Source organism: Biomphalaria glabrata, chromosome 17 (assembly GCF_947242115.1).
Source record: "Biomphalaria glabrata chromosome 17, xgBioGlab47.1, whole genome shotgun sequence".
Taxonomy (NCBI): Eukaryota; Metazoa; Mollusca; class Gastropoda; family Planorbidae; genus Biomphalaria; species Biomphalaria glabrata.
In genome coordinates, this window is record NC_074727.1 from 8447772 (window position 1) to 8461174 (window position 13403).

The following is a 13403-nucleotide window of genomic DNA, read 5'->3' on the forward strand; positions in this document are numbered from 1 at the left end:
AAAAAAGATACAATTTAACCCCAAACTAAATGGAAAAAAAAGGATGCATTTATGTACCATAGCAAAAGTCACACAATTACAGTCTACTTTTTCAAAAGTCCCCGTACACTAGCCCCCGAATACCCCTGTAAATGACTATCTGTATGGGGCATTACCTAATCTGGACACTATAGTTCATTGCGATATAAGACTTGTTATCTGAACCCTCCTGTAATGATAATAAAAGCGAAGAGGATGTAGCCCTAAGTTTACGACACACACACACACAATCATATATAAACACGCGCACAATTAGTCTTCGGAGAAAAATGCGGACTCAATTAACATTTTGACAAAGCTATTTTTAGTTTTACAAGAAATCCTCAGCGCCGTTTTTTCGCTCACAGTGTCCTTGACATCATTTCCGTGCCAGTCTTGTGGTTATCCACTGGATGCAAGAGTTCGTTTCTCTCTTTCGGTGTAGCTGTTAGTCTATCCTTTTCTATTTGATAGACTTTCCACTTATGTTCCAGCGATGAGGCCATGGGAAGTTAATAATCAGTTTAGCTGATTCCGTAGCTGATAACTGAGTGTATCAGTGACAAACTTACCAGCCATTTTTACAGCTTTGCAGCCTCGTTCTCACGTCATGCGCAATACGCAATGCAACAAGTGGAAGGACAAAAAAATACAACATAATTATATGAGCTACAAACTCGTGGGCGGCCCATCGGGCCTGTCTTACACATGCACAGCGTTATAAAAAAAACCCTCACATTTAAAAGGCTAAGCTAAAAATTATGAAATTTAACACAAACTGCCTTTTAAATCTTTAGTTTTGAATGAATGTAAGTAAGTCCACATTTTTTTTTAAAGATCGCTCCTTCGGAGTACCAGGTGCATACTTAACATTTAAAAAGCTACAGTCATTTTGAGAAATTTTAAAACTTAAAAAAAAATTTACCCAAGAATGTTCACTGCACTCTGACTCAATGTCATTTATTAATGGATGGGGCATAGGCAATCTTGGAGAAGATTTATGCATTGCCCTTAGTGGTTCAGCAAACAAAACTAAGCTCGAGTTGGGATTCGAACTCGCGCCCCCTTCATAGGTGGCCAAAGGGTTTATGACTCTCAGCCACATACCAAATCTTAATTAATCAATCAATATCTATCTCTTACTATCTATCTATCTATCTATCTATCTATCTATCTATCTATCTATCTATCTATCTATCTATCTATCTATCTATCTATCTATCTATCTATCTATCTATCTATCTATCTGTCTATCTGTGTTGTCTGTCTGTCTGTCTGTTTGTCTGTCTGTCCAAAAACCATATACTCTAATCGGAGTCGCCTCTGCACTTAGTAATAAAATTCTTGATCAGACTCAGAGAGACATGGAGACGCCGTTGAACTTCAAAATTTTCGTTAAAGAATTGTTCAAGTACAATGATAAAAACTACGTGTATCTTTGTGCGCGTGTTCTCATCTGTGTGTGTGTGTGTTTGTATGTGTGTGTGCGTGTGTGTGTGTGTGTCTTTGTATGTGTGTGTGTGTATCTTTGGGTGAGTGTGTGTTTCTTTGTGTGTATGTGTGTGTTCGTGTGTCTTTATGTAGGCGCGTTTGTATTTGGGCGTGTGTGTGTATCTGTGTTTGCGTTTACGCTATGGATTGTGTGTGTGTGTGGGGGGGGGGGGGGTCACAGTTGAAGAGCATCGTCCAGCAAAGAAGTTATTTATAACAGTTTCTTCAGAAAACGTGTTAGACATTGTCTCCTACAAGGAAAGAAATTCGATTGATGACAATGTGAGTAGTTCATTGTATTTTCTTTCTTCTTCTTCTTCTTCTTCTCATTTCTCTAATAAAGGTAAGGTTTCATGACTCTTGCAAGTCTTCTTCTTCTTCTCATTTCTCTAATAAAGGTAAGGTTTCATGACTCCTGCAAGTCTTCTTCTTCTTCTCATTTCTCTAATAAAGGTAAGGTTTCATGACTCTTGCAAGTCTTCTTCTTCTTCTCATTTCTCTAATTAAGGTAAGGTTTCATGACTCCTGCAAGTCTTCTTCTTCTTCTCATTTCTCTAATAAAGGTAAGGGTTTCATGACTCTTGCAAGTCTTCTTCTTCTTCTCATTTCTCTAATAAAGGTCAAAGGTTTCATGACTCCTGCAAGTCTTCTTCTTCTTCTCATTTGTCTAATAAAGGTAAGGTTTCATGACTCTTGCAAGTCTTCTTCTTCTTCTCATTTCTCTAATAAAGGTAAGGGTTTCATGACTCTTGCAAGTCTTCTTCTTCTTCTCATTTCTCTAATAAAGGTCAAAGGTTTCATGACTCTTGCAAGTCCAACGAAAGACAGAGAAGAGTGCATACGTTACAGAGTAGAACCGATAAAAAAAAAAAGTAAAACTTCTAAAAATTTGGCTTACAGTTTGATTTATAAAACCTGTCATTAAATGAAAGTGTTAACACTATACTAAGTATCCTATAAATCACACTTAGAGATATTGAACTTATGTTCACTATTGGAAAACATACGTCCACAGCGTTTTTTTTGTTTATCATATTCTACTCTCATTGAGCCATCGGGGAGTCTATTTATATAGATAAACAGGAGATAAACATTGCAATATTGAGAGAAAAGACATCAGTTGAACTTTATGTGCATTTCACTCTATATAGGTTTTGCTTTAAATTAAAAACAATATTTTGCATGTGTTTGTTCCCATCGCTCCTTGAGCCTACATGTGTTTGTTAACAGTGCTATAGACATTATATTACTGTTTATAATTATAATTATTGTTATTATTATTATTATTATTCGTTCAAAAAGTATTAATATAAATTGAATAGTGTTATAAAAATGTTAGGTCCTATATAAAAATATTATCAAAATATTATCAAAATATTATCAAAATGTTATAAAAATGTTATAAAATGTTATAAAAATGTCAGTTGATGTCTGTTTTCTTTTTGTTTTTAAAAAAGAAGACAAACATAGTAAAGTAATTTTTAAAAAAATTAGCAGTAATCAATAACGGTTAATGGTATTGCCACTTAAGAAAAAAATATATTTAACCTTACGAGACATCTACCAAGAACTTTTTTAAAAAAAAAATGCACTAGATTGTGAAAAAAAAAAAAAACCACAACAAAAACCACAATATAAGTTTCTTTACAACTTGGTGGCAGACGTGAAACTTGAACAAGTCCCTGAATCATCTTCATAACTATACAGTAAAAAAACAAAAAACAAAGCCAAACATTAAACCATGACTAACCACTATCTATTCAATGGAACAATAATTTATCGACTAGTTTATTTTTATTTTTTTGTAATGTATATGTCTATTCACTCATTCTATGGCACATTCAGATGCCTTGAGGTATCGCGAAGGAGTGCAGTACTAAGGTTGTCCGTTTCTGTTAGTGAAAAACCACCCGCTCTAGCGAATTTACATGGAGAATCGCTCCTAGCTGATTTACATTGAGTATCTCTCTTAGCTGATTTAGATTGACAATCTCTCCTTGTAAGATAGTTTCCTCTAATAATAAGTGTGTGTCACAGTGTCCAATGTGATTTAGATAAGTTGGTGCTGAAACAAATGGTGAATAGACATGAAAACAGCTGCACTATGGTAAAATAATTATTCTCTTAATGAATTGTGTACTATGATTTATTAAAACTGGTCAAAGGAATTTAAATTACATAATCTAAGGCTGTCTATAAGAACCACGATTAAAAAAAAACAACATATTTTTTGTAGATTTAGTATTTTCAGATTCATAGAAATTTAAACTTCAGAAATGTATGTGAATACCTAGACCCAGCCGTGACCTATATATATTTATATGTTTCCTGATGCAGTCGACTACTTTACGATCTATTATCGATGTCTTTCAACTGTAGCTTTTCTTTGGGTCACTAAAATATGTGACACAGTCCACGTAAGAATCCAGTTGCTGTCCTTTAGGACACCATTTACAGCCAGATGACGTCTGCTTTACCAAAATATGAGCAGACGTGAACTAGCTTTTAAAGCATCTCTGTTGCACCGTTTCTTCTTGAGCTGAAGGAAAAAGATTGCGTTTGTGTTGCGCTCATCTTTCTGTATTTACTGTCCACCCTCGACATCCGTAGCACATCATAATGTGTTGACGAGCTAAGTATAAACTACTTGTAATACCAAATAATGTTCAACGTTGTACTCTCTCGTTTCAGTTCCTCTCTTCACTTCTGCTCTGACCTCAATGGCTGACGGAGAAAACACAAAGCAAGACGAGGTTGAGGTGAGGCCAAAGAATATAAAATGAGAGATTCTCAAACTATTACTTGTGAGGCTAAAGAATATAAAATCAGAGATTCCCAAACTATTACTTGTGAGGTTAAAGAATATAAAATCAGAGATTCCCAAACTATTACTTGTGAGGCTAAAGAATATAAAATCAGAGATTCCCAAACTATTACTTGTGAGGTTAAAGAATATAAAATCAGAGATTCCCAAACTATTACTTGTGAGGCTAAAGAATATAAAATCAGAGATTCCCAAACTATTACTTGTGAGGTTAAAGAATATAAAATCAGAGATTCCCAAACTATTACTTGTGAGGCTACCTGGACGAAACAATTTTTTGTGTTCGCCACCCTCCCTACCCACCCCCCAGACCACTTTTAGCCTAAGGGGTCGGGAGTAACTCCACCAAGCGTTTTCAGAAATTCATTCTCCAGTCGTCAATCTCGCACAATTGTTTTTTGTCTTAATAAGAAGAGCTCAGGTCAAATAAAGTTAAATACAATTTTTAATGCACTTGATATAAAAAAAATATCCTCATTCTTGGAAGGCGTTTTGTAGTGGTTCTGTTTTGTCACTCAATAGACGTCAACATCACGTCATTTTTTTTAGTAGTCACAAATGTACCATTGTTACAAAAATAAAACGGGAAATCTGTGGGATTGAATTGGCAAAGACGTTTTAAAATGTCATAGAATGTTTTGAAAAGATCTTGTTGAGGACGCCTCTTGCAAAAAAGTGATGGAAAGACGTGACATCATCACTTGAATTCATGTACCTGTTGGAGTTAGAACGCCCCTTTTGTAATGCCTTCCACCAAGCACACGTACTTTTGACTTGTGTATTCTAGTATACAGCTGCACCCATCCCAATGGACCTCATTCACCAATCGTAAATAAACACATTTAGCCAAGTCATAATATGGATAAAACAATGAAAAATACGTATCACGTGACAGCCTTTTGTGGATTACATAATTTGTATAGAAGATATAGAGAATCACGTGGCTAAATGTTGTTTGTTTACGATTGGTGAATGAGGTCCATTCCTTCATTCAACATCTGATTGTTCAGTTATATCTCGAAATATTTGACAGGTTCTGTTTACTTTTCGACTGTCTTTCTGTCTGTCAGGTGCAAAAAAAAAAAAAAAGTAAAGTCCTAAATATACTCACTATACATAAACTATTCTTCAGCATTTCCGATCTATATTAAAATAGAGACTTTGCCTTTCTAACCAACTGTGGTTTTAAACTGGTCTCCAATGTTGATGATAAAGCAACACTGCACTAGTGGCCTGCTTGTAGAGACTCTGGGGATTACTTTAAATTATGTTTTGATTTACATGTACTTCTCCATTGCCGCCCAGAGTGCAGATATTCCGTCTTCTCGGAAAAAAAAAAAAGGAAATTTCATTTTGGTTTCATTATTACTTAATTGTAATCCACAGTTACCGCCCATTGTAACCACACAACCTTTTCCAACGAATGTGCCGCCACCCCAATACCCGCAATGGTCGGGGCAACAGGCCGCGCCTTGGCAACAAAGTCAGCAACCCCAGTGGCCACAGCAGCAGCAGTGGCCCCCAAATCAACCCCCGGGCTATCCATCACACCCGATGGGGCCCGTCAACAACAGCAACATGAGCACCAACAACACCATCATCATCACCAATCAGCCAGGTGCGCAAGCGGGGCCTCCAGCCCTTAGAGATTGGAGCAGCGGCCTTTGCGACTGCTGCAGCGACATGGAAACATGTAAGTACCCACAGAGAGCCACGAGCCTCCAGCATGGCGGACATTGTTAAGACTAAAAAACATACACATTCATGTGCATTCCGAAACCAATTTTAAAACCAATTTAAAATAAATAAATGAATACAATTGTAGCATTAATGACTGTACATACCAAACGGATTCGTCAAAACTATTTCGTCTAAACCTTAATTTCAGCTGCTTTTATTACAATACCTCTATTCCATTCGTAACTTCGAGGAAGCTTCAAAAACCTGAAACCTTCTGGGACACTGATATAAAAAACGGCTCTAACAATTTTCCGAGAAATTAGACAGTTGCTGTATATTGCAGGGAAAAGAATGACTAGCTCGTTGGCCACACTGGGAAAACTCTAGTTGGACGGTCATAATTTTTCTAATTAAAAAAAAAAAAGAAATAAATTTAAATTTGGCTAGAGAACGAGAAAATATTTATCTTGAACGGACTATATGTCTTCGGATACTTTCCGGATTCCTAGAAAAGTTTAATAAGTTAATGTTTTAACGCCTTCTAAGTCTAGATCTACAGCATTGGAATGTTATATCTCTACATTCGTTTTACCATGATTTTTTTCTCGCGAGAAAGGGGGATCGGGCGGTGTAAAAAATGTTCCATTGCCCCTTTTTTTTTTTAAAAAAAAATTGACAATGCCAACGTTCATTTTGCCCCATTAAACTAAATTTATCTTTGGATTTATAAACTTTAATTTATGTTGTGTAAAAAAGAGCTTGCATTTCCCTAGAATTCTAATCCCAAATAACATTTTCTGATATCAAACAGAAAAGTTATTGAAGTTTAATCATAACATAATAGTGAAATACAAATGATCAAAATAAATAATTCTATTGGAACGAAGAAAATAATTACGGAGAGAAAGAGCTAAGAAGGCTTGATTGGGTTCAATGTTTTTTTTTTTCGCGTTTTTTTGTTTCAGGCTGTCTTGCTTGGTGTTGCCCCGCGTGTCTCCAGTTTAAAGTTGCCCAAGACATTGGAGAAGACTGCTGTAACGCGTGCTGTTTTGCCTGCTTCTCCTCAGCCTCGCTGTTTGGGCTGAGGGTTTACGTGAGGTCTAAGGCCAATATACAGGTAGAGAAAGGGGAGATAACTTTGGCAAGCGCATTAAAACAGATAGCCGTTATTCTTTTGGTTATGCTTCCTGTCTTTGTCTTTTAATAGTTCATTATGTTTGTTGTCTTTTTATTGTTTCTTTATGGGTTTTTATTTTCCAAATTTGTGAGCCATTGTTCGGTGCTATTATTTAGTTCTATTAGTTGCTTATTATTGTAACTTTTTTTAGTTGCCTGATATATTTTTTTTGCTTCTATTTTTTTCATTATTAGTTCCCTGATATTGTTTCTTCCTTCTGTACCTGCTATGTTTCATAACCAGTTCCCCGGTATTGTTTATTCGTTCTTTACCTTTTATCGTTTCTTAATTAGTTCCCTAATATTGTTTCTTTGTTGTTGTTTTTAAGCGGCCTTCGAAAGGGAAATAGACGCTATTAGTTTTGTGTGGTCTGTCTGTCCGTCCGTCCGTCCCGTTTAGATCTCGTAAACTAGAAAAGATATGGAAAATAAGAAATCATGATGTTTTAGACCTTCCAAAGTTCTGATGCAACGGCTACCTTTTTCTTTTCTGAAAGCGAAAAATTTAATTTTTAAAATCAACTATGCAAGAAGATTTTTTTTCATAAAAATACACCATTTTTACAACTATTTACTATTAATAGTTACAAACACGGGATGCTATTTAGTAAGGGAGATGTAAATTTACCATATTTTTAACACATTTATGCAAACGGTATTAGATTTTTTGTAAAAGAAGTATTCTTTTTTTACAATTGTATTGCTAAGTTAAGTAAGTTCTGTCATACTGACTATTACACTTACAAAAAATGTTTATTTTTTTTTAAAACAAAAAAAATCTGTTTAGTATGCATATAAGTGAAACATAATTTAAAACAAAAATTAATAAGTAGTTTTTTATATTATCACGTGAACTGCAGGGAGTAACCCTAGGACACTCAACGAAAGGAATTTTTTTGTACGGAAATGTTTTTTTTTCCCTTGAGGTTTTGAATAAGAAATTAACCTTTACAAAACAATTAGATCAATTAGATAATCATTATATGACATCAGTTAGGCCAGGTTCACATCAAACTTCACCTTCACTTTCGCCTATCCCTTGGTCTGCTGGACCGTTGGGGCACCACACAAGATCTTTTAACCCATTTTTTCTCCATTCATTTCTGTCATTTGCCATTAATATAATTTCATTCTGATATTCTTTCTGAAAATATTGACACCTGCCTTTTTACCTGCCTGGGTGGACCACTTGGGAGGGGGATGATTTTGAGTTTGTGCTTACTGTCTTTGTAACCTTGTTTTACCCGTTATTGTATCTTAATTAGTTCCCTGATATTGTTTCTTAATTAGTTCCATGATATTGTTTCTTAATTAGTTCCCTGATATTGTTTCTTAATTAGTTCCCTGTTATTGTTTCTTAATTAGTTCCCTGATATTATTTCTTAATTAGTTCCCTGATATTGTTTCTTAATTAGTTCCCTGATATTGTTTCTTAATTAGTTCCCTGATATTGTTTCTTAACTAGTTCCCTGATATTGTTTCTTAATTAGTTCCCTGTTAATGTTTCTTAATTAGTTCCCTGATATTATTTCTTAATTAGTTCCCTGATATTGTTTCTTAATTAGTTCCCTGATATTGTTTCTTAATTAGTTCCCTGATATTGTTTCTTTATTCTGTTATTGTTTACATTCAATACTAAAAATAGTTCATATTAGTAGTTTGCTCATAACATGCTTAGCTATGGTCTTATTCTTGTTCTTGTTGTTACCTCTCCTCAGGGTTCTCTGTGCGATGACTTTAACAAGGCTGGTGTCTGCAGCGCTATCTACTGCTGTGTTTTGGCACAAATAGCGCGGGAGGTCAAACATGTCAAGAAGACCAGAGGCTACTTGTAAAACTTCAACTTTTTGATTATCTTGTAACATCATCATCTCATAAATAACACGCAAAACTATCTATCTCTCTGTATCCCTCCCTCTCTCTTTCTCTTTATCTCTCTCTTTCTTTTTCTATATAAATGTAGAGTGTTAAGTGTATTCAGGGGCTAATGTTGTATTTTACAGTTATTTCTTTGAATTAAAAATGATTTCTCCAGACCTTCTCGTGTTTTCTTTCTTAAAATCGTATACTCTGATCGTATAAAATGTATCTGGTATTGTTTTCACTCAAGTTACATAACGACTCATTAGTTTTGTGTATTATCGTAGATCTAGTAAAACAAGATTAGGCTTACAAGACTACTGATAGTCTGTTAATATATAAAATATACATTATCTTATTTTAATTAAAGATTACAGACGTTACTTCAATATTCAGGCAACCCATTCCAGTCTCTAATGGCACTACATTACATCATGTGAAGCTGAGAGGTTTTAATGTTGTTGCTACATATATAGTGTGAGCTTCAATGTATAGTAGTTTTTTTGTTAAATATCAGTTTAATGTTTTCTCTCATTCTCCCTATTCTCTCTCCCTCTCTCTTTCTCATAGTCTCTCTTTTATTTTCTGTCGTTCTTGCCTTTCTTTTGGAAAGGGAAAGCACAGGATGAGACTCGAATACATGGTGTGGGCTTTGCTGTCAAGAACAGTCTTCTTCCCATGATAGTCCCTCCAGTTGGTGGCTCGGAACGGCTACTAAGCATAAGTATGATGACATCATCTGGAAAAATCACTCTAATTAGTGCCTATGCCCCCACACTAAGCTCGCTTCAGGAGGACAAAGACAAGTTCTATGAAGACCTTAAAGAAGCCATTGCAAACATTCCTCAAAAAGAACATATGATCCTTCTAGGTGACTTCAATGCCAGAGTAGGATCAGATCACACTACCTGGCCAGACTGTCTTGGGCTTTTTGGAATCGGAAAGATGAATGAGAACGGACAAAGACTGCTTGAATTTTGCACATACCATAAGCTCTGCATTACCAACACATACTTCAGAACAAAACCACAGCACTGTGTCTCATGGAGGCACCCTAGGTCTGGGCACTGGCACCAGCTGGATATGATACTGACACGAAAAAAGGACATTGGAAATATACTGCTGACACGTAGCTACCAAAGCGCGGATTGTGATACTGATCATACTTTAGTGTCCTGCCGGACAAGACTGCTGCCAACTAAGATCCACACATCACAGGGAAAAAGAAAATCACGCCTAAATACTACTAGCACAAAAAATCCTGATCTTTGCACCGAATTTGAGAACAAATTAGAGGAAGCTTTTAAAAACTTCTCTTTGACTGAGGTAGAAAAAAGCTGGACGTTTATGCGTGATACAATCTACCAAACATCATCACTGGTCTTTGGAAACAAAACCAAGAAAAGCGAAGACTGGTTTGAAGCTAGTCTACCAGAAATGGAAACTGCCACTACGAACAAGAGAGCAGCCATGATAATCTACAAGAAGGATCCCACCCCAAGCAACTTAAAAAGGCTCAGAGCTGCACGTAACAATGCCCAAAGAGTAGCGAGACAATGTGCTAACAAATACTGGCAGGAGCTATGCGAAGATATTCAATCTTGTGCCGACTGTGGTAACATAAGAGGACTATATGAGGGCATGAGAAAAGCCTTTGGACCTCACACCAGCAAGTGTGCTCCGCTCAAGTCAAAAGATGGCTCAATCATCAGCGATCGTGCGCTGCAAATGGAACGATGGGTTGAACACTATGCAGAACTCTACCAGATTGAAAACGCCATCTCACCAAATGCTGTTTCCAACTTCCCATCACTTCCAGTTTTGACGGAATTAGACGAAACGCCCTCAGTAAAGGAGCTGAGCATTGCCATTGACATGCTTGCACATGGGAAAACACCCGGAGGAGATGGCATTCCTGCTGAAGTAATTCAGGCTGGAAAACATGCCCTAATCAAACCACTTCATGAACTGCTAAGCTTGTGCTGGGAACAAGGAATGGTCCCCCAGGAATTGAAAGACTCCAACATTGTTACAATTTATAAAAATAAAGGCGACCGCTCTGATTGTAACAATTACAGAGGCATCTCACTGCTTAGCATAGTCGGGAAGGCTTTTGCTAGAGTATTACTAAAGCGATTACAGATCCTGGCAGATCGTGTTTATCCAGAGTCGCAGTGTGGCTTTAGGGCAGGTAGATCTACAACAGATATGATTTTCTCTCTTCGGCAGCTACAGGAGAAGAGCAGAGAACAAAAGCAGCCCCTCTTCATAGCATTTATTGATTTGACCAAGGCCTTTGACCTTGTTAGCAGAAGCGGTCTGTTTGCTGTACTAGAGAGAATCGGCTGTCGAAATAAGTTAAGAAAACTAGTGTCAGCTTTTCACGAAAATATGCAGGGCACCGTTCAGTTTGAAAGTTCTTCCTCCAGGCCATTCTCCATTAAGAGCGGTGTCAAACAAGGATGTGTACTGGCCCCTACACTATTTGGCATCTTCTTCTCAGTCGTACTATCCAGTGCTTTTAAATCCCTGGAAGACGGAATATACATCCATAGCAGATCCGATGGAAGGCTCTTTAACCTGGCACGTCTTAAAGCCAAAACGAAAAGGCGTCGTATCTTGATAAGGGAGCTGCTGTTTGCCGATGACGCGGCACTCGTATCTCACTCACAAGGAGGTCTACAGAAGCTAGTGAACGCCTTAGCAGCTGCTTGTCAAGAGTTTAGCCTTACTATAAGTCTCTCCAAGACCGAAATCCTGGCACAAGACGTCGCAGAAATACCTATAATACAAATTGGGAACCACACCCTTTCAGTGGTGCAGGAATTTACCTACTTGGGTTCAACAATTGTCAGTAACCTAGACTTAGACATCAAGCTGACAAAAAGGATAGGAAAAGCTACCACAGCATTGGCAAAACTCTCCAAGCGCGTCTGGGAAAATGGTAAATTGATCACAGCGACCAAAATCCTAGTCTACAACGCCTGTGTTGTGAGCACTCTCCTTTATGGCAGTGAGAGCTGGTCAACATACATGTACCAAGAGCACAGATTGAATAGTTTCCACTTGCGCTGCCTGAGACGCATAATGGGCATCTCTTGGAGGGACCATGTCTCCAATCAGGAAGTTTTAAGATTGGCCAATATGAACAGCATGTATGCTCTCCTGACACAAAGAAGATTACGCTGGCTCGGACATGTCACCCGCATGCCAGATGGCAGAATCCCGAAAGATATCTTATATGCTGAGCTTGTGGAAGGAGTCAGACCCAAGGGCCGCCCAAGACTAACATATAGAGATGTCTGCAAGCGAGACATGAGAGCCTCAGGCATCAGCGAAAGTAAGTGGGAAAACATAGCCAAAGACCGGAGTGCATGGAGACAGACTGTGCGTGCTGGGACAACCCTTGCTGAGAACAAAAGAATTGAAGCGGCTTTAATCAAGAGGGATAAAAAGAAAGCTGCCCTGTCTGCTAGCCCTAAATCAGAGGCATACACATGTACGAATTGTGGCAAAGTCTGCCGTTCTAGAATTGGCTTGATTAGCCACACCAGATTCTGCCCCGTCTCAAGATTAAGCCAAAACCAGTGACTCATTTGGGCGCATCCATTGCCTTTCGAGACAAAAGAAGCCATATATATATCTTGCCTCTCGAGTTTCTATTCCGCCCTCTCTCTCTCATTCATTTCCTCTTTCTCATTCTATTCCTTCCTCTCATTCACCCCATCTCTTTCATTCATTCCCTCTAACCCTCTATCCCCTTACTCTCTCTCTCACTTTCCCCTACTCTCTAATTCTCTCCCTCTCTCTCTCTCACTTTCCCCTACTCTCTAATTCTCTCCCTCTCTCTCTCTCTCTCACTTTCCCCTTCTCTCTGATTCTCTCCCTCTCTCTCTCTCCCTCTCTCTCTCTCACTTTCCCCCTCTCTCTGATTCTCTCCCCCCCTCTCTCTCTCTCTCACTTTCCCCTTCTCTCTGATTCTCTCCCTCTCTCTCTCTCTCTCTCTCACTTTCCCTTTCTCTCTGATTCTCTCCCTCTCTCACTTTCCCCTTCTCTCTGATCCTCTCCCCCTCTCTCTCTTTTATCTTATCTTATATAATACAGACGTTACTTCAAAAAAGAAGATGATTACGTCCTACGCGTCATGCATTTAGTCATGCATATTAACCAATGACTTAAATTATGCTAAGTCACTGGTTTTCCTGGCTAGCTCAGGCAACCCATTCCATGCTCTAATAGCACTAGGGAAGAAGGAGTACATGTACAAATTTGTCCTAGCATATGGGACGAGGAATATGCCTTTATCTTTGTGTCTTTCTGAGTATTTTATTAAATTTTGTTTTTGTATTTGAAG

The 13403-nt window shown here is 37.7% G+C and overlaps 1 protein-coding gene across 1 annotated transcript; it reads left to right on the forward strand.

Moving 5' to 3' along the window:
* The first annotated feature begins 1796 nt into the window (after positions 1-1796).
* Positions 1797-9226, forward strand: LOC106065473 (placenta-specific gene 8 protein-like). The gene is made up of 6 exons (XM_056015959.1): positions 1797-1852; positions 2129-2185; positions 4201-4268; positions 5720-6026; positions 6979-7130; positions 8908-9226. Exons 3-6 carry the CDS (start codon positions 4230-4232, stop codon positions 9022-9024), a joined length of 615 nt encoding a protein of 204 aa, XP_055871934.1. The 5' UTR covers positions 1797-1852; positions 2129-2185; positions 4201-4229; the 3' UTR covers positions 9025-9226.
* Positions 9227-13403: the final 4177 nt, after the last annotated feature.